At 42.8% G+C, this 20,115-nt stretch overlaps 2 protein-coding genes across 8 annotated transcripts in view; one reads left to right on the top strand and one right to left on the bottom strand.

Moving 5' to 3' along the window:
• ints8 (integrator complex subunit 8) overlaps window positions 1-20,115 on the top strand; it is a 170,973-nt gene that overhangs the window by 121,997 nt on the left and 28,861 nt on the right. For 4 of the 7 annotated variants that reach the window (XM_085992632.1, XM_085992633.1, XM_085992631.1 and 1 more), the window contains 2 exons: window positions 6,451-6,494; window positions 9,984-10,388. In XM_085992632.1, coding sequence (XP_085848758.1) covers window positions 6,451-6,494; window positions 9,984-10,100 — 161 coding nt within the window. In that variant the 3' untranslated portion in view covers window positions 10,101-10,388. The other 3 variants (XR_015078983.1, XR_015078982.1, XM_085992630.1) reach the window with 2 other exon arrangements.
• The window catches only part of ccne2 (cyclin E2), a 38,909-nt gene continuing 29,150 nt past the window's right edge, over window positions 10,357-20,115 (bottom strand). The window contains exon 11 of the mRNA XM_085992635.1: window positions 10,357-11,942. Coding sequence (XP_085848761.1) covers window positions 11,817-11,942 — 126 coding nt within the window. The 3' untranslated portion in view covers window positions 10,357-11,816. The remainder of the gene's footprint in view (window positions 11,943-20,115) is intronic.

Here is a 20,115-nt window from a genome sequence, read left to right as displayed (position 1 = left end):
AGTTACAGATTGCTGCTCCCAATATTGTTATAAAGCTTCACAGGATTTCAAGCCGCCTTGGTATGGAACATACAGTATTATTTATATTGAAGAACTGCTTCCTGAAGCAGTTACCATTACCACCTTCTGTGGAAGCCGTCCAGTTTATATTAGGGTGATTTATATTCATTGTTTCCACTGACTTTGGAGGTGCCTTGCCATCCAGTAGCAACTTGAATATAAGTAATTAATCTTTCTTTAAATTTAAACTGTACTTAAACGGGTGAGAATTTGATTCACAATCTGTGCATAAGAAAATAAGAATTAGGAGCAAGAGTAGGCAATACGACCCCTCGAGCCTGCTCTGCCATTCAATAAGATCATGGCTGATCTTTGACCTCAACTCCACTTTCCCGTCCGATCACCATATCCCTTGATTTCTCTTAGTATCCAAAAATCTATCTATCTCAATGACTGAGCATCCACAGCCCTTTTGGGTAGAGAATTCCAAAGATTCACAACACTCAGAGTGAAGAAATTTCTCCTCATCTCTGTATTAAAAGGCCAACCCCTTATCCTGAGACTATGCCCCTTAGTTCTAGACTCTCCAGGCAGGGGAAACCATCTCTCAGCATCTATCATGTAAATCCAATCTTATATGTCTCAATGAGATTACCTCTCATTCTTCAAAACTCCAGAGTATAAGCTCAATCTCTCCTCATAGGGCAACCCTCTCATCCCAGGAATCATTCTAGTGAACCTTCGTTGAACTGCCTCTAAGACAAGTATATCATAGAAACATAGAAGATAGGAGCAGGAGTAGGCCATTCAATGTGATCATGGCTGATCATCCAAATTCAGTACCCGGTCCCTGCTTTCTCCCCATACCCCTTGATCCCGTTAGCCTTAAGAAATATATCCAACTCCTTGAATATATTTAATGAATTGGCCTCTACTGCTTTCTGTGGTAGAGAATTCCACAGGTTCACCACTGTCTGGGTGAAGAAATTCCTCCTCATTTCTGTCCTAAATGGCATACCCTTTATCCTTAGACTCTGACCCCTGGTTCTGGACTCCCCGACCATCGGGAACATCCTTCCTGCATCTAGTCTGTCCAGTCCTGTCAGAATTTTATAAGTTTCAATGAGATCCCCTCTCATTCTTCTAAACTCCAGTGAGTACAAGCCCAATCGACCCAATCTCTCCTCATACGTCATTCCTGCCATCCCAGGTATCAGCCTGGTGAATCTTCGCTGAACTCCTTCCATGGCAAGAACATCCTTCCTCAGATAAGGCGACCAAAACTGCACACAATACTCAAGATGTGGTCTCACCAAGGCCCTGTACAACTGCAGCAAGACATCCTTGTTCCTGTACTCAAAGCCTCTCGCTACGAAGGCCAACATACCATTTGCCTTTTTAACCGCCTGCTGCACCTACATGCTTACCTTCAGCGACTGGTGCACAAGGACACCCAGGTCTGGTTGCACTTCCCCTTCGCCCAATCTATTGCCATTCAGATAATAATCTGCCTTCCTGTTTTTGCCACCAAAGTGGATAACCTCACATTTATCCACGTTATATTGCATCTGCCATGCTTCTGACCATCACCCAACCTGTCCAAATCATCCTGGAGTTTCTCGGCATCCTCCTCACAGCACACACGCCCACCTAGCTTTGTGTCGTCTGCAAATTTGGAGATATTACATCTAGTTCCCTCGTCTAGATCATTAATATATATTGTTAATAGCTAGGGTCCAAGGACTGATCCCTGCGGTACCCCACTAGTCACTGCCTGCCACTCGGAAAAAGACCCGTTTATTCCAACCCTTTGCTTTCTGTCTGCCAACCAGCTTTCTATCCAAGTCAATACCTTGCCCCCAATCCCATGTGCCTTAACTTTACACGCTAACCTCTTATGTGGGACCTTATCGAAAGCCTTCTGAAAGTCCAAATATACCACATCCACTGGTTCTCCCTTATCTATTTTACCAGTTACATCCTCAAAAAATTCCAGTAGATTAGTCAAGCACGATTTACCTTTTGTAAAGCCATGTTGACTTTGTCCGATCCTGTCACTGTTTTCCAGCTATTACATCCTTTAAAATGGACTCTAGCATTTTCCCCATTACCGATGTCAGGCTTACCGGTGTGTAATTCCCCGTTTTCTCCCTACCACCTTTTTTGAATAGTGGGGTAACATTAACTACCCTCCAATCCATGGGTACTGTTCCAGATTCCATCGAATGTTGGAAGATGATCAGCAATGCATCTACTATTTCTAGGGTCACTTCCTTAAGTACCCTAGGATGTAGATTATCAGGCCCTGGGGATTTATCGGCCTTCAGTCCCATCAATTTCCTTAACACCATTTCCTTACAAATACTGATTTATTTCAGTTCCTCCCCTTCGTCAGACCCTATGTTCCCCGACATCTCTGGGAGGTTATTTGTGTCCTCCTTTGTGAAGACAGAACCAAAATATGTATTTAATTGGTCTGCCATTTCTTTGTTACCCATTATAAATTCCCCTGATTCTGACTGCGAGGGACCTACGTTTGACTGCACCAATCTTTTTCTCTTCACATATCTATAAAAGCTTTTACAGTCAGTTTTTATGTTCCCTGCAGCTTACTTTCATATTCTATTTTCCCCTTAATTAATCCCTTTGTCCTCCTTTTGTTGAATCCTAAACTGCTCCCAATCCTCAGGTTTACTGCTTTTTCTGGCCAATTTATATGTCCTCTCCTTGGATCTTATGCTATCCCTAATTTCCCTTGTTAGCCACGGTTGAGTCACCTTTTTTGTTTTATTTTTATGCCATACTGGGCTGAACAATTTCTGTAGTTCATCCATGCAGTCTTTGAATGCTTGCCATTGCCTATCCACCGTCAACCCTTTGAGTGACATTCCCCAATCAATCCTACCCAACTCGCGCCTCAGACCATCATAGTTTCCTTTATTTAAATTCAGGACCCTAGTCTCTGAGTCAACTACTTCATTCTCCATCTTAATGAAGAATTCTATCATATTATGATCGCTCCGACCCAAGGGGCCTCATACAACAAGATTGCTAATTAATTCTTTCTCATTACATAATACCCAGTCTAAGATGGCCTGATCTCTGGTTGGTTCCTCGACATACTGGTCCAGAAAACCATCCCGTAAACACTCCAGGAATTCCTCCTCCACAGTATTGTTACTAATTTGGTTAGCCCAATCTATATGTAGATTAAAGTCACCCATGATGACTGCTGTGCCCTTATTGCACGCTTCTCTAATTTCCCTTTTAATGCCATCCCCAACCTGCGCATTACTGTTTGGAGGTCTATATACCACTCCCACTAACGTTTTCTGCCCCTTGGTATTTCTCAGTTCTACCCATACAGATTCCACATCATCAGAGCTAATATCCTTCCTTACAATTGTTTTAATCCCTTCTTTAACCAGCGATGCTACCCCACCTCCCTTTCCTTTTTTGCCTATCTTTCCTGAATATCGAATACCCCTGGATGTTGTGTTCCCAGCCTTGGCCACCCTGGAGCCATGTTTCCGTAATCCCAATCAAATCATATTCGTTTACCTCTATTTGTGCAGCTAATTCATCCACCTTATTCCGAATGCTCCTTGCATTAAGACACAAAGTCTTCAGGCTTGTTTTTTTAACGCTCTTAGACCTATTAGAATTATTATTTACTGTGGCCATGTTTTATTTAAACCGTTGATTTCTCTGACTGCCACTTTTGTTTTTCTCCTTCCTATCTTTTGCTTTTATCCTTCTTTCCCTTTCCTCTGTCCCCCTGTTGAGGTTCCCAACCCCCTGCCATTTTAGTTTAAACCCTCCCCCAGAGCACTAGCAAAAACTCCCCCTAGGACATCGGTCCCGGCCCTCCCAGGTGCAAACCGTCCGGTTTGAACTGGTCCCACCTCCCCCAGAACCAGTTCCAATGTCCCAGGAATTTGAATCCCTCCCCCCTGCACCATTCCTCTAGCCACGTATTCATCTGAAATATCCTTCAATTTCTACTCTGACTAGCACGTGGCACTGGTAGCAATCCTGAGATTACTACCTTTGAGGTCCTATTTTTAAATTTACCTCCTAACTCCCTATATTCAGCTTTTAGGACCTCATCCTGTTTTTTACCTATATCGTTAGTACCTATATGCACCATCACAACTGGCTGTTCACCCTCCCCTTCCAAAATGTTCTGCAGCCGCTCTGAGACATCCTTGACCCTTGCACCAGGGAGGCAACACACCATCCTGGAGTCTCGTTTGCGGCCGCAGAAACGCCTATCTATTCCCCTTACAATAGAATCCCCTATTACTATAGCTCTCCCGCTCTTTTTCCTCCCGTCCTGTGCAGTAGAGCCACCCCTGGTGCCAGGAAGTTGGCTGCTGCTGCCTTCCTCTGATAAGCCATCACCCCCATCAGTATCCAAAGCGGTATATCTGTTTGAGAGGGGGATGTCCACAGGGGACCCCTGCACTACCTGCCTGCGCCTACTACTCTGTCTGTTGGTCACCCCTTCCCTTTCTGCCTGTCCAACCTTTGCCTGCGGTGTGACCAACTGCTCAAACGTGTTATCCACGAATTCCTCAGCATTGCGAATGGTCCAGTATGAATCCAATCGCAGCTCCAGCGCTGCAATGCGGTCTGCCAGTAGCTGCAGCTGGATACACTTCCCGCACACATGGTTGTCAGGGACACAGGAAGTGTCCCTGAGTTCCCACATAGCGCAAGAGGAGCATGCCATGAGGCCGAGCTCTCCTGCCATGACTTACCCTTTAATTGCAATTAAATTAAATCAAATCAATCCCACCAATTACACGACAGTTAAATGATATACTTAAGGGGCCTGGTTTACCAACAGTCTGCGCTACACCACAGAGACCGTAAAAATTATAAACCACAGAGTTAAAGTTTAAAAAGAAATACTCACCAACCAATCAATTACCTGCTTTCTGGTGATGTCACACTTTGATTACTTTTTACTTCTCTCCCTCTGAGCTCGGAGACTGGTATGCCTCTCGAGCCTCGCTGCTGCTTTTATTTACCTCCGGTGCTGCCTCATTCCAGTCAGGTCCGTTAGATAAGGAGACCAAAACTGTGCACAGTATTTCAGGTGTGGTCTCAATTGTAGCAAGACCTCCTTACTCTTGTACTCCAACTCCCTTCCAATAAAGGCCAACATGCCATTTGCCTTCATAATTGCTTGCTGTACTTGCACGCTAACTCTCAGTTTCTTGTACTACTACACCTAAATTTCTCTGCACACCAACATTTAATAGTTTATCACCATTTAAAAAATATTGTTTTCCTATTCTTCCTACCAAAGTGAATAACCTCACATTTTCCCACATTATACTCCATCTACCACCTTATTGCCCACTCACTTAACTTGTCTATATCCCTTTGCAGGCTCTTTGTGTCCTCCTCACAGCTTACTTCCCCACCTAGCTTTGTATCGTCAGCAAACTTGGATACATTACACTATATTCCTTCATCTCTGAGTCATTAATATAGATTGTAAATAGCTGAGGCCCAAGCACTGATCCTTGTGGCACTCCACCAGTTGCAGCCTGCCAACCTGAAAATGACCCGTTTATCCCTACTCTGTTTTCTGTCCACTAACCAATTCGCTATCCATGCTAATACATGACCCCCAACCCCATGAGCCCTTATCTTGCGTAACAAACTTTTATGTGGTACCTTATCAAATGCCTTTTGGAAATCCAAATATACTACATCCACTGGCTCCCCTTTACCTTGTTACCACTTCCTTAACAATGGATTCCACCATTTTCCCGACAGCTGATGTCAGGCTAACTGGCCTGCAGTTCCCTGTTTTCTCTCTCCTTTCTGTAGATTGCAGGTTTGCTGCAGGGATGACTGACTCTTCTTACCATTAGTTCTTGATTTGGACACGAAATTGGATGGCAGCAAAGAATTTATCTGGACAAGAAAGGCAGGAGGGGTCTGGAATTGTGTAACTGCAAAGGCGTCCTTAAAATTGCATTTTCACACCACTTTATTTTAAATTAACAGCTACAAGTACACTGAAGGAGTAATTGAGAGTAAAACATCTTAAATGTTTTCCATTGAACTGTAACCAGTTAGTTTCAGTGTTTTGGAGGCAAAGATGTTGGTCTAAATTGAAACAAAAAAATTACATTTGAATATTTTTGGAAGATTACAAAGTCACTGCACAGATAAATGTCTAAGTGACCCCAGGTTGTGATTGCAGTTTGGTTTTAACTTTGAGACAAAAACAAGCTGCAAAAAAAGTCATTACTAAATTTAGTTAAAATGTATATACTGTATAAAGTTGTCCTCGCTTTGTACTTGTGTTTACTTTTGCTGGTAGTGAATGATTATTGAAAGTTAACACAGCCCTTAAAATTGACTTAGCCATGTGAGTACTGATGTTTGTAACCATCTAATGGAAAACCTCCTTGACAATTTTCATAGACATCCATCACAAAAGAGGAGAAACTGACAAACGGCAAATAGCAGTAAGTTGGAAGCATGACTGGTGTATTGCATTCTTCATTCTGATTTCTCCACACACCATAACTTGACTTACTGGGTTCTGTGGACAACATGCACAAACAATTATTGCAAGTTGCAGATAGGAATTGTTGCATGTGGTTTACCCTGAATCCCCATACTTTGACTAGTAGCCTTTTGTATGGAACTTTATCAGAGGTCTAGGTACAACATGTCCTAGGACTTTCCAGTCCACTTGGGTTGTCACTTCCTTAAAGAAGTCAAGGAAGTTGGTAAGACAGGATCTTCCCCATCTGAGTCATTTTTTTCAATTGTTTACAAGGTTATTGTCGATAGTCCTCATGTTTGCCCCTCATTGATTCTAACATTTTGCGCAGTATGGAAGATTAATAGGTCTTTAGTTGCCAGTGTTGTCCTTTTTGAATATGGGCACCACATTGTTTCGGATCTACTTCTAACTTTCCAGTATCCAATGATTCCCTCAATAGTTGTCAGTGCATCGCCAATCTCCCTAGTTTCTTTTAGCACTCGGATAAATAACATCAGTTCCTGGTGATTTGTTGTAAGCCCTTTTATTTTAAAGGTATTGATTTTACTTGGGCTATGTCTGTTTAGGGAGAGCATATTGTTCATGTCTTCTGTTGTGAATACTTGGAGGAAGTAACTATTCAGAATATGTGCAGCCTTGTGCTCATCCTGTTTTGCATCTTTAATGGTTTTCAACTCTTCTATGACTGCCCTCTTACTATTATAATATAGAAAGATTTGTTTTTAACTATGTTTAGCTTCTGCTTGCTATGCTTTTTTCTAGTTCTCTCTGATCATACTTTACTGTGTTTCTGCATTTTCCTATATTCATCCCACGGAACCCCTTGCATTCTGCACCAATGGTTTAGCTTATACAAATGTACTTCTAAGTTTTTGAACCTAACTTATCCTAACTGTCATGTGAACCCTGGTGATGCTTTAAAAAAAAAAAAAAAAAAAGTTTTGTACAACATGTTTTATATTGAAATATAAAAACAGAAAATGCTAGAAATACTCAGCAGGTCAGGCAGCATCTGTGGGGAGAGAAACAGAGTTAACATTTCAGGTCAATGTCCTTTCGTCAGAACTGGAATAAGTTATAGAGATATAGCAGATTTTGAGCAAGTGCAGGGAAAGAGGGGAGGGGAGGAAAGAACAAAAGGGAAGGTCTATGATAGGGTGGAAGGCAGGAGAGAGTAAATGTCAAAAGGGATGATGGTGTAACGCAAAAGGAGATGGTAATGGGACAAGTAAAGAAACAAAAGATGGGTTTAGAAGAGGTGTAAATAGGAATAGCAGAATCATCAACAGCTGCTGTCTTGGAAAAAATGGGGCCGAGGTTATGGTCTGAAATTGTTGAACTCGATGTTGAGTCCAGAAGGCTGTAAAGTGCCTAATTGAAAGATGAGGTGCTGTTCCGCGGGTTTCCGTTGAGCTTCGGTGGAACACTAATAGGCTGAGGACAGAGGGAGTGGAGCGGAGTATTAAAGTGACAGGCAACCGGAAGCTCGGGGTCACGTTTGTGGACTGAACGGAGGTGTTCTGCAAAGCGGTCACCCAATCTGTGTTTGGTCTCCCCAATGTAGAGGAGACTGCATTGTGAGCAGCGAATACAGTATACTAAATTGCAAGAAGTACAAGGAAATCGTTGTTTCACCTGAAAGGGGTGTTTGGGGCCCTGGACGGTGGGAAGGGAGGAGTTAAAAGGGCAGATATTGCATCTCCTGTGCTTGCATGGGAAGGGGAGGGGAGTCAGGGGTGATTGAGGACTGGACCAGGGCTGAGGGAACGGTCCCTTTGAAATGCTGAAAGGGGAGATGTGCTTGGTAGTGGGATCATGCCGGAGATGACGGAGGATGATCCGTTGCATGTGGAGACTGGTGGGGTGAAAGGCGAGGACAAGGGGAACCCTATTGTTCTGGGAGGGAGGGGAAAGGGCAAGAGCAGACGTGTGGGGAATGGAATGGACACAGTCGAGGGCCATGTCACCCATAGTAGAGGGGAATCCTTGGTTGAGGAAAAAGGAAGATATATCAGAAGCACTAGTATGGAACATGGCATCGTCAGAACAGATGTGACAGAGACAGAAACGGGGAGAATGGAATAAAGTCCTTACAGGAAGCGGGGTGGGAGGAAATGTAGTACAGGTGTTCCCCAAGGATCAGTTTTGGGTCCACTACTCTAATTTTTATAAACGGCCTAGACTTGGGTGTAGGGAGCAGCATTAATAAATTTTGCAATGATACGAAACTTGACAACGTAGTAGATAGTGATGAGGATAGTTGTAGACTTCAGGATGATGTAGACATCGGCAGAAGCATGGCAGATTTTTTTTATTCATGGGATGAGTGTTGCTGGCAAGGCCAGCATTTATTGCTCATCCCTGATTGCCCTCGAGAAGATGGGGGGTGAGCTGCCTTCTTGAACCGCTGCAGTCCATGTGATGAAGGTATTCCCACAGTGCTGTTCAGTAGGGAGTTCCAGGATTTTGACCCAGCGACGATGAAGGAATGTGATATATTTCCAAGTCAGGATGGTGTGTGACCTTGGAGGGGGACTTGAGGTAATGGTGTTCCCAAGCGCCTGCTGCCCTTGTCCTCCTAGTTGGTAGAGATCATGGGTTTGGGAAGTGCTGTCGAAGAACCTCATGGCCTCTCTGATTTGAGCTGGTCAGTTCATATCAGATTATAAGCAGTTTTGTGCTGTGGGCTCTCGCCCATTAGGAAGTGGTTCAAGACTTCAAACACATCTCGTAGATCAACAGAGGAAATTGAATATTTTGTACAATAGAATGAGTAAATAGTCCCAATACAACTCAGGCATTCAATATCAATACTCAGTCTGGATCTATTTCTCTGCCATGCTTTTCTATCTTTTTTTAACTTTAAATACTTAGCTCTGAGAAAGGAATGAAAAATGTTTTCTTAGTGGTATGGGTTCTATATCAAATAAGTTTGGGTGACTTACCTAACTTCCTAGTACACATGTGCACACAAAATAAAACCCAGAATTTACTAGAGGCTCTAAGGATGGCTGGTGTGTGAAATGGAAACATCACCTCTGTGCAGTAGATGTGTTTTTGGTCAGGCTTGGATCCTGCTCTGCATCAATCCCTCATACTATACCTCAGAAAAGTCCCTTGCTTTAGTACTGATATATTTCTCACCTTTAATAGCAAGAAAAATCTACACACAAGTCAACAGCATCTAAACTTATTTCCTTCAGTTGAAGCTTCATCAAATTAGTAATTCTACATCCAAGAATTATTTTAAAATTTACTTTGACGTTGCAAATTTAAAATGTCCTGTAAATAAGCCTCCATTGTGCAGGTGTGCAATGACATATGGCACACATTTTCTTGCAGTGAGGCTGAAATAACCTGAGCATCATTCACCGCACATTAAGTTGTCTGCTATTTAATGATATAGCATCTTTACATTTTTCTTCTTTTTAAAAATCTTTCCTAGATCAAAGCAATTGGCCAATCTGAGCTCAACTCAAGTAACCCCGAAGAGGTTTTACATCTAGCAGCTCAGAAGAGGAAGAAGAAGTTCCTACAAGCCATGGCAAAACTTTACTTTTAACACCATAAGTTAGGTGCAAACCCTGGAAATATCCATAGGTAATATGTTCAGAAGATTTGCTATCATTTCTTTTGGTATTTATGAATAATTCAGTTAAGATATTTGGCTGGAGCAAGTTTGTTGTTAAGCAATATTTGAAGGAAAAATGTTTTCTTGGTCAATATGAAACATGGTTTTGCTTTTGGCTGTCTGTAGACAGAAATACTATACAGAACGAAAGTCACCAATGTAGATGTGAAAAATGCAAATTAAACAGTTCAATTGCAAATTAAAATTTTTTTAATTTCACAGCACCGAGTATTTTTTTCATAGTTCTGGTCTTAACACATGGGCATGTAAAGATATCCAACTGGTATGTAGCTTACACTTTGTTCATATTTTCGTAGACCATTGAAAATATTATATTGTATTTTTATAGTGGTGTTGGATAGCTATGCATCAGTAGCCATGTAATTTCCTGTACATTTTTACAAAGCTATTTACAGTAATACATTAAATTCATGTAAGTTTCTCTTTGGCAGTGAGATTTCATTTTTTTAAGTTGTATAATCCAGCTCGGTGAGGCATGAATTGCTGTGAACTGCTTAAAGTTTATATACTAACTATATAACATCTTATTGTACATGGTCCCATTTAGACTGCAGTATATACAAACCAGAGCCCAAACTAAGAACTCCCTGTTCACTTATCTGCACAGCACGTTTGCAGATTAAGGCTCCGACAACAAGAGCTCACTACCCCATTTGATCATCTGGTTAGTTTAGGGTCCAGGATTTAACCATCCTGAAAGAGGAAAACAGCACCAGTGCAGGTCCAAAGACCATAGCTCTGCATTTAAAAAAATAAAGTACAAACTGTTCACACTATGTACAGTTAACTACAATGCCAGCATGCATAAAAATTGTTTCAAGTTCCTTCTGTAAGTCATGGAATGTGGCGGAAAAGTAGATTTACTTAAGGTTTGCCTATATTTACTGATACTGCATGTAAGTGAGCATTTGTGTCATTCACAGTGGTAGCTTAAGATTGTATGTAAAGACATCCATCAGTGATGAATGGGGTTCTTCTACAACGTGCTTAACTGTTAAATATTGGGAAGGGAAAGATGGATGAAAGCTAGTCTGTTGTAGAATGTATCTTCGTCCCCCACCCCATTTTAAACTTGAAAGGGCAACATGTGATCCCTCATTGTTTTAATCATGTTCTCATCTACAGTGCATAATTTCACAGCAGTTGAGTTTCATGCAACTTTCTGCCAAAAGTAATGGCTTTCTGATGAAATCACATCTTTACTGGTCTTCCCACTCCAGAACAGAATTAATAGGCATGCACATTTCTTTCTGAATAAAACCACTGTATTTTAAATGGATTGGCACAAGCTGCCTTTCTTACTGTGCATCTGAACAGAAAATCCGTTATCAATAGACTTCTCTGGCTTTTGTTAAAAAGTGTACATTTCCCTTCCCCCAGATAGTCCCAACACATTGGTCTCTTAGGCAGAAGTGAAGTGTTGTTCTGGAGCCAGCTCCCAGCTTGCTCACTCTTTAAAACAAATCCAAAACATTACATGATACATTGCTGTAGGTTTTTTTTCCAAAATTAAACTTTGGTCTGCTAAAGTTTCCAGTTGCATCTTATGGTAGTAATACAATCCCTGTTCTCAGAAATTCATTCCACAGTTGTCTGGCATTTTCTGTCCTCTCTGTTCCAGCAAATTCACTCACTCAGTAATGTTGAGCTAGACAATGGTTTTTCGGTGCTTTTAGGTGGAGTCAAGATCCCTCCTAAGGACACAGGAGATAGCCTTGTTGTACACTCTGTTTTCCTGATGTGTACCTCCTCCTGAAAATAAGCAAGTTGGTTGTAGGTTTTTGAATAAGCAGATAGCATTTATAACATCAAGGGTAAAACAACATTTATTGATCTGTGAATGCAAAAGTTGTGCTAAGTAATCTCAATTTATCATTCTAAAGCTAGCAAAATGAAAAAAAAAAGATTATGGGTGGTAAACAAGTTAGAATTATTTTCACCAGAAAGGTTGTACTGCCAACTCGCTAATTAATCGCGAGACACATGTTTTTTCATGAAACTTAAATTGCAAGACGGGTTAAACAGCAAAATCTCGTGTCTTCCCCCCCCCTTCTCGGGGAATGACGTTGGGCGGGAGTTGAATAGCACGGCAGTACTCAGATTGGTTACGGCTGCTGTCCATCAGGGATCAGCTGCTCAGATTGGCTACAATGCCACCTCAGAGGGTGGCATGCTAAAAGGTGAGCGGATCCTCGGGGCCGGCAAGCCCTTTCACAAAGCTTTCAAATCAACACAAATGGTGAGAATATATAAGTGCATTTTCTAAACACCCAGCCAGTTATGGGCTGGTGTATCCTGCGCCGATGGAAAGTGTCTCCATTGTAACAACATTACAGCTTCTGCCCTGAGAGACATGAGCAACGTGGATGGGAGGCGAGGGCCTGTGCGCTTTCTTTGAGTCAGTGCGACTATAGGATGGGGCAGCTGAACTGACTGCCCCACTCCCGGAGTTGAGCTCGAACCATGGAGCTACCTGAAGGTGAGCCGGGAGGGCAAGGCCCAGGGTGGGTGGGGGGTGCGCTGCTTCTGTTGACACTCGGCCCAGCCCAACCTGTCTCCTCCTCCTCCTTACCCACCAACATAGAATCATAAAAATTTACAGCACAGAAGGAGGCCATTCGGCGCTTTTTGTCTGTGCCGGCCAAAAAATAGCTATCCCACTTTCCAGCTCTTGGTCTGTAGCCCTGTAGGTTACGGCACTTCAAGTGCATATCCAAATACTTTTTAAATGCATTGAGGGTTTTTTCCTCGACCACCCTTTCTACCAATTACTTTAAATCTATGCCCTCTGGAGGGAAATAGGTCCTTCCTATCCATTCTATCTAGGCCTCAATATTATACACCTGAATTAAGTCTCCCCTCAGCCTCCCCTGTTCCTAAGAAAACAACCCCAGCCTATCCAATCTTTCCTCATAGCTAAAATTCTCCAGTCCCGGCAACATCCTCGTAAATCTCCTCTGTACACTCCTAGTGCAATCACATCTTTCTTGTAATGTGGTGACCAGAACTCTGCACAGTACTCTTAACTGTGGCCTAACTAGTGTTTTATGTAGTTCAAGCGTAACCTTCCTGCTTTTATATTCTATGCCTTGACTAATAATGGAAAGTATCCTGTATGCCTTCTTAACCTGTTCCCTTCAGGGATATGTGGACGTGCACGTCAAGATCCCTCTGTTCCTCTATATTTCTCACTATCCTACCATGTACTGTTTATTCCCTTGCCTTGTTATCCCTCCCCAAATGCATTACCTCACTTCTCAGGGTTGAATTCCATTTGCCACTTTTCTGCCCACCTGACCATTGATATCTTCCTGCAGTCTACAGCTATCTTCCTCACTATCAACCACACGGCCAATTTTTGTATCATCTGCAAACTTCTTACTCATGCCCCCTAAACTGAAGTCTAAATCATTGATAAATGCTCGTCAACCATTAGCCTTTGCTTCCTGCCACTGAGCCAATTTTGGATCCAACATGCCACTGCCCCTTGGACCCTGTGGGCTTTTACTTTTCTGACCAGTCTGCCATGTGTCCAGCATAGATTTGTGAAAGGTGGGTCATGCCCGACAAACCTGACTGAATTTTTTGAGGAGGTGATAAGGTAGAAGCCCACAGAATTAAGCGCAAATTATTGACCTGGTTAGGAAATTGGCTGAGCGGCATGAGCCAGAGTAGGGATAATGGGTAGGTGCTCCAACTGGCAGGATGTGACTGGTGGCCGCAGGGGTCTGTGTTGGGGCCTCAACTATTCACCGTATTTATTAATGTCTTAGATGATGGCATAAAGTCATATCTAAATTTGTTGTTGATAAAAGATATGCAGCATTGTAGACAGTGTAGATGAAAGCATTACAAAGGGATATTGATAGATTAAGTGAATGAAATCCATTTGCCACAGTTTTGCCCAGTGTAAGCAAATGTGAGATCATCCACTTTGGACCTAAAGGATAGAACAGGGAACTTTCTAAATGGTGAAAAGTGAAAAACAATGGGAGGTCCAAAGAGACTTGGGGGTCCAGGTACATAGATCATTAAAATGTCATGAACAGGTACAGAAAATAATCAAAAAGGCTAATGGAATACTGGCCTTTAGAGCTAAAGGACGAGAGTACAAGGGGATAGAAGTTTTATGATGCAGCTATACAAAGCCCTGTTGGACCACACCTGGAGTACTGTGAGCAGTTCTGGGCACCACACCTTAGGAAGGATATATTGGCCTTGCAGGGAGTGCAGCATAGGTTTACCAGAATTATATCTGGACTTCAAGGGTTAAGTTTCAAGGAGAGATTACACATATTAGGGTTGTATTCCCTAGAAGTTAGAAGGTTAAGAGGTGATCTGATCGATGTTTAAGATATTAAGGGGAACAGATAGGGTAGATAGAGAGAAACTCTGTCCGCTGGTTGGGGATTCTAAGACTGGGGGCATAGTCTAAAAATTAGAGCCAGATATTTCAGGAGTGAAATTAGGAAACACTTCTACACACAAAGGGTGGTAGAAGTTTGGAACTCTCTTCAGCAAACGGCAATTGGTGCTAGAGAAATTGTTAATTTTAAATCGGAGATGATAGTTTTTTGTTAACCAAAGGTATTAAGGGATAGGGGCCAAAGGCAGGTATATGGAGTTAGGTCGCAGATCAGCCATGATCTCATGAATGGCAGAACAGGCTCGAGGGGCTGAATGGCCTACTCCTGTTCCTATGTGGGACCTTATCAAAAGCCTTGCTAAAATCACGTAAACTATATCCAATGTGCTACCTTCATATTGACCCTCGTTACCTCCTCAAAAAATTCAAATCAAGTTAGTCTAACACATCCTTCCCTTAACAAATCCATGCTGACTGTCCTTGATTAATCCGTGCCTTTCTAAATGACGATTAATATTGGCCCACAGAATTTTTTCCAATAATTTGCCCACCAGGTTAGGCTGATTGGCCTGTAATTACTGTCTATGTCTTTCTCCCTTTTTTAAAAAAAGGGTACATTAGCAGTCGACCTGTAGCCGGAGAGGATTGGAAAATGATTGTCAGAGCCTCCGCCATTTCCTCCCTTGCTTCTTTTAACAGCTAGAGATACATTTTATCCAGGGCCTGGCGATTTGTCTACTTTCAAAAATGCTAAACCCCTTATAAATCTTCTCTCACTATGTTTATCTTACCTAATATTTCACACTCCACCTCTAACTACAATGTCTGCATCGTCCCTCTTTTGTGAAGACAGACGCAAAGTACTCATTAAGAACCGTACCCACGTCTTCCGCCTCCACGCACAGGTTACCTTTTTGGTCTCTAATAGGCCCTATTCTTAGTTATCCTCTTGCTCTTTATGCATTTATAAAACATTTTTGTGTTTTCCTTGATTTTACTTGCCAATTTTTTTTCATGCTTTCCTAATTTCCTTTTTAATTTCACCCATACACTTTCTAAACTCATAGGCTTTCTGCAGTATTTAGCTCTCAGTATCTGACATAAGCTTTCCTTTTTTGCCCTATCCTACCTTGTATGCCCCTTGACATCCAGAGGCTCTAGATTTGGGAGTCCCACCCTTTTTTTTGTGGGAACATATTTGCTTTGAACCCACACCATCTCCTCCTTGAATGCCTCCCACTGCTGTGACACTGATTTACCTTCAAGTAGCTGTTTCCAGTCCACTTTTGATATCACATCTCAGCTGAGTAAAATTGGCCTTTCCCCAATTGAGAACTTTTACTCCTGGTCTATCTTTGTCCTTTTCTATAACTGCACTAAATTTAACTGAATTATGATCACTACCACCAAAATGCTCTCCCACTGATACCCCTTCCACCTGTCCAGCTTCATTCCCTAAAATGATGTCCAGAACATCTTAATTTTGCAGAAGTCAGGGAGTCCTCATTCTCAAGTGGCCGGCTTCGGCCTCCGTAAAGTTTTAGAACTAGGGGGCATAGTCTCAGGATGTGGTCGATCACTTAGGACAGAGATGAGAAATTTCTTCACTCAGGGTTGTCAATCTTTGGAATTCTCTACCCCAGCAAGCTGTGGATCAAGGTTCCCGCCCGGCCACGCAGCACTCCGCCGGTCTCGCGCAGCCCGGGACTGGCTTTTCCCAGGTTTGATTCGTGAAAGTGCTGCACAGCCACTTAAAAGGGCTGCGCACCCCAAAAAAAGTTAGGGGGAACATTGCTGTGGGTGCTCAGTTGTTGAGTATATTCAAGGCTGAGATTGTTAGATTTTAGGACTCTTGGCAAATCAAGGGATATGGGAAGAGGCAGTGAAAGTAGAGTTGAGGTTGAAGATCAGCCATGATCTTATTGAATGACAGAGCAGGCTCGAGGGGCCGTATGACCTAATCGTTACGTCAGCAATCAGTTAGTGAAGGCCGAATGCGCTTCCTGTCTGGGAGCAAAGGTTAAGTGAGGGGTTGGGTCGGGAAAAAAAAGAGCAAGTCATGATTTCTGCACCTAATCTCATGATTTTTAAAAAAATTTTTTTTTTAAGAGTTTGTCTCCTGATTTGAGGTGGTAGGGTTGGCAATACTGGGTTATTCAGCTGAATTTGCCAACACGAAGACCCAGCTACTGGCCAAAGACCCAGTACTTTATGGTCATACCATCAAACTAATTCATGTGGTGACATTACTATCCTAGAAATCCATCTCCACAACTTGTATTTATATAGCGCCTTTAACGTAGTAAAACGTCCCAAGGCGCTGCACGGGTATTTGAAGACAAATTTGACACCGAGCCACATAAGGATAAATTAGGGCAGGTGATCAAAAACTTGGTCAAAGAGGTAGGTTTTAAGGAGGGTCTTAAAGGAGGAAAGAGAGGTAGCAAGTCGGACAGGTTTAGGCAGGGAATTCCAGAGCTTAGGGCCTAGGCAACAAGAGGCACGGCCACCAAAGGGTGAGTGATTATAATCGGGGATGCTCAAGAGGGCAGATATCTGAGAGTTGTGGGGCTGGAGGGGGTTACAGAGATAGGGAGGGTCGGGGCCATGGAGGGATTTGAAAACAAGGATGAGAATTTTGAAATTGAGGCGCTGCTTGAGGAGCCAATGTAGGTCAGCGAGAACAGGGGCGATGGGCGAACGGGACTTGGTGCGAGTTAGGACACGGGCAGCCAAGTTTTGGGTGACCTCAAGTTTAGGTAGGGTGGAATGTGGGAGGCCAGCCAGGAGTGAGTTATTATTTGTAGGAGTTAATTATTTGTAAAACATCCCCAATCTAAGTAGCGAGGGAGAATAACTGAATTTGTATACTGAAAGTTCTTAGAGGCTCAACACAGCGTATTAGTGTGGTTTCGGGCAGCAGAAGCAAATTGCAATCCTACCTCCTCCAGGAACTGGTACATCACACATCAAAATAGTCCATGCTTTCTACATTGTTCCTGCTGTTGCCCTGGTTCTCTAACCATCTGAAGCAAAAGACTATTCTCAACTGTTATGCAACTTCCTTCCAGACACTGGATTACTCTTTGGTCTCCATGCTGACTTTAAACTACTCAGAACACCTTACTGGCCCTGGTCATGGGCATCTGTGATCCTGGAGTTCTGCAACTTCCCAAGAGTTGCCCTATTCATTTTCTACTGTATCTTCCTGCTGGTCACTTCCCCAAGCCAAATCCTCTCTTCTGCCTGGCATATTGTAGACATTACATCACATCACAAGGTGTCTCCTCCTGTACTAGCATAGCCACCTCTGGTGTAAACCAAGAATGGCTCAGGACAATGGACTCATGAGACAGTAGGGTTGGTATTTTGAAAAGAGTCTTGTGATCTTGGGCAAACCAAAGCAGAGTTTAATAAATTGAGAGGTCGAATAAATCTCCTGGTCATTTTCTGGCTAGCCAGAAATCACCAGGGCAACTCGAGACTTCCTTCTACTCATGCTTTTGTTAACTCCAGACTTGACTATTCCAATGCTCTGCCACCCTCAGTTTACTTTAACCAAAATTCTGCTGTCCATATCCTAAACTCATACCGTTCACCCATCACCCGTGCTCGCTAACCTACCATCGCGCCTAATCCAGCAACAGCTCAAATTTAACATTTTCATCCTTGTGTTCAAATCCCTCCATGGCTTTGCCCCTTCCCATCTCCAAATTCTACCACCCCAACAATTCTGGTCTATTCTGCATCCCCGATTTCCTTCAACCCACCATTGGCAGCCATACCTCGAGAATTCCCTCTCTAAACGTCTCTGCCTCTTTCCCCTCTTTAAAGATGCTACCTACCTCCATTACCATGCTTTTGGCCAAGTGTCTTAATACTTCCTTATGTGGCTCGGTGTCAAATTTTCTCTGAACACTCCTGTGAAGCACCTAGGGACGCTTTATCATAGAATTATAGAATGGTTACAGCACAGAAGGAGGCTCTCATCGAGCCCGTGACGACTCTCTGCAAGAACACTTCAGCTAGTCCCACTCCCCTGCCCTTTCCCCATAGCCCTGCAAATTTTTAGCCTTCAGGTACTTATAAAATTCCCTTTTGAAAGCCATGATTGAATCTGCCTCCACCATCCTTTCAGGCAGTGCATTCCAGATCCTAATCAGTCGCTGCGTAAAAAAGTTTTTCCTCATGTTGCCTTTGGTTCTTCTGCCAATCACATTAAATCTGTGTCCTCTGGTTTTTGACCCTTCTGCCAATGGGAACAGTTTCTCTCTATCTACTCTGTCCAGACCCCTCATGATTTTGATCATCTATCAAATCTCCTCTAAACCTTCTCTGCTCGAAGGAGAACAACCCCAGCTTTGCTAGTCTATCCACGTAACTGAAGTCCCTCATCCCTCGAACCATTCTCTTAAATCTTTTCTGCACCCTCTCTAAGGCCTTCACATCCTTCCTAAAGTGCGGTGCCCAGAATTGGCCACAATACTCCAGTTGAGGTCAAACCAGTGTTTTATAAAGGTTCATCATAATTTCCTTGCTTTTGTACTCTATGCCTCTATTTATGAAGCCCAGGATCCCGTATGCTTTTTTTAAACACTCTCAACCTACCCTGCCACCTTCAACGATTTGTGCACACATATCCCCAGGTCTCTCTGTTCATGCACCCCCTTTAGAATTGTACCCTTTAGTTTATATTGCCTCTCCTCATTCTTCCTACCAAAATGTATCACTTCGCACTTTTCTGCGTTAAATTTCATCTGCCACGCATCCGCCCATTCCACCAGCCTGTCTATGTCCTCTTGAAATCTATCACTATCCTCCTCACTATTCACTATACTTCCAAGTTTTGTGTCATCTATAAATTGATATTGTGCCCTGTACTCCCAAGTCCAAGTCATTAATATATATCAAGAAAAGCAGTGGTCCTAATACCGCCCTCTGGGAAACACCACTGTGTAGCTTCCTCCAGTCCGATAAACAACCGTTCACCACTACTCTGTTTCCTGTCACTTAGCCAATTTCGTATCTATGCTGCCAGTCCCTTTTATTCTATGGGCTTCAACTTTATTGGCAAGCCTATTATGTGGCACTTTATCAAACGCCATGTACACGTCAACTACATTGCCCTCATCAACCCTCTCTGTTACCTCATCAAAAAAACTAGATCAAGTTAGTTAAACACGATTTGGCTTTAACAAATCCGTGCTGGCTTTCCTTAATTAATCCACACTTGTCCAAGTGACTGTTAATTTTGTCCCGGATCATCATTTCTAAAAGCTTCCGAGGTTAAACTGACTGGCCTGTAGTTGCTGGGTTTATCTTTACACCCTTTTGAACAAGGGTGTAACATTTGTAATTCTCAAATCCTCTGGCATCGCCGTATCATAGGAGGATTGGAAGATTATGGCCAGTCCCTCTGCAATTTGCATTTTTACTTCCCTCAGCATCCTAGGATGCATCCCATCCAGTCCTGGTGACTTATCTACCTTAAGTACAGCCAGCCTTTCTAGTACCTCCTCTATCAATTTTTATCCCATCCAATATCTCAACTACTTCCTC

This window comes from Somniosus microcephalus, chromosome 7 (genome assembly GCF_052327205.1).
Source record: "Somniosus microcephalus isolate GS21.2 chromosome 7, FLI_Smic_1.0, whole genome shotgun sequence".
Lineage (NCBI taxonomy): Eukaryota > Metazoa > Chordata > Chondrichthyes > Squaliformes > Somniosidae > Somniosus > Somniosus microcephalus.
This window is presented reverse-complemented; position numbering and strand designations above follow the sequence as displayed.